Source organism: Brassica napus, unplaced genomic scaffold (assembly GCF_020379485.1).
Source record: "Brassica napus cultivar Da-Ae unplaced genomic scaffold, Da-Ae ScsIHWf_2924;HRSCAF=3709, whole genome shotgun sequence".
NCBI classification, from domain to species: Eukaryota; Viridiplantae; Streptophyta; class Magnoliopsida; order Brassicales; family Brassicaceae; genus Brassica; species Brassica napus.
This window is the reverse complement of record NW_026016173.1, coordinates 6,043-7,500: the sequence shown is the minus strand read 5'-3', so window position 1 is coordinate 7,500 and position 1,458 is coordinate 6,043. Positions and strand designations below refer to the sequence as shown.

Genomic DNA, 1,458 nt, shown 5'->3' with positions numbered 1-1,458 from the left:
TTCAGCTCTATTCAAGATTGTCTCAATACTAAAGTTGTGTGGTGAAGAGGTAACCGATAGCATGATGCTTGAGAAGACCTATACTACCTTTAATCACTCAAACTCCGTGTTGCAAGAGCAATACAGGACAAAGGGTTTTGCCACATACACTGATCTGATCTCTTGCCTACTCCTGGCCGAGGCAAACAATGAACTCCTACTAAAGAGTAACGGAGTTAGACCGGCCGGGACAGCACCACCACCCGAAGCCCATGAGGTTGAGAAGAAGGATCCCAATGAGACATACTTTGTCCAAGACAATAAGAAACCATACGGCAATAGCCGTGGTGGATTCAAGAGGCGTGGACGTGACAACTCAAACGGTCGAGACGGCTACTCGACCGGCCGGAAAGGAAACCACAATAACCGTGGTCGTGGTTCCAATTACGGCCGGGGACGAGGCAGCTACGGCCGCGGACGAGGTGGCATATCCAAACCATCTTACACGTCCAACAAGTCTCTATGCCATAGATGCGGAAGTGATAATCATTGGGCAAAGAATTGTAGAACTCCGAAACACTTGTGCGACCTCTACCAAGAGAGCACAAGAACAAGAACCCGGAGGCAAACATGATCCAAGAAAACGTCCAAGAGGACAAGGAAGGATATGGGTATGATGCTGACAATGAATCCGACAAGGATAACCAAGATGACCTAATGGATTTCGAGACATCCGATTGTCTCAAGGACTAGTTTTTCGAATCACATTGTCTTATTGCTTTATGTTTTTGATTTGGTGTTTTTTTTATGTAATGGAATTTTAATAAGAAGAGTTTTAAAACATCTTATGAAGTCTCTAAAGTTTAGAAATTTTATTTATAGAATGAATGATGAGATGAGTATACTTGTGGTGGATAGTGGCACAAGTCATACAATACTTAGAGACAAAAGGTACTTCATAAATCTCATAATGCAAAACGCAAAGGTACATACCATTGCGGGTGAGGCAAGCCTGATTGAAGGTCACGGCCAAGCCTATGTGATGATGCCTAATGGCACTCACCTAGAGATCAAAACCGCCCTGTATTCCCCAAGCTCTAGAAGAAGCTTATTGAGTTTCAAGGATATAAGGTTAAACGGTTTTCACCTTGAAACATGGGAAGAAGGAAACAATGAGTTCCTTAACATAATTTCGATCACCAAGGGCAACAAGAAGATCCTAGAGTCTATACCCGCAATGCGTACTGGTCTATACTATACACGGATCAGTATGATCGAGGCAAATGCCTCCGAGCTATTCACTTTATGGCATAACCGGCTTGGCCATCCCGGAACAAGCATGATGCGAAAGTTGATAATGAATTCACAAGGGCACATGATCAAAGGAGTTATCCCATATAAGAATCTCACGTGTGCAGCATGTGCACAAGGGAAACTCATTACTAGGCCATCACCAGCCAAGGTTAACAAAGAAACCTT

General features: G+C 43.6%; 1 protein-coding gene across 1 annotated transcript in view; it reads left to right on the top strand.

Moving 5' to 3' along the window:
- Window positions 1-532, top strand: part of LOC125602624 — a gene marked incomplete at its 3' end in the record, with an annotated part of 711 nt that extends 179 nt beyond the window's left edge. Inside the window, exon 1 of the mRNA XM_048774166.1 lies at window positions 1-532. This exon is cut by the window's left edge and continues 179 nt beyond it. Within this exon, the coding sequence (XP_048630123.1) occupies window positions 1-532 (532 nt within the window).
- Between the last annotated feature and the right edge of the window lie 926 nt (window positions 533-1,458).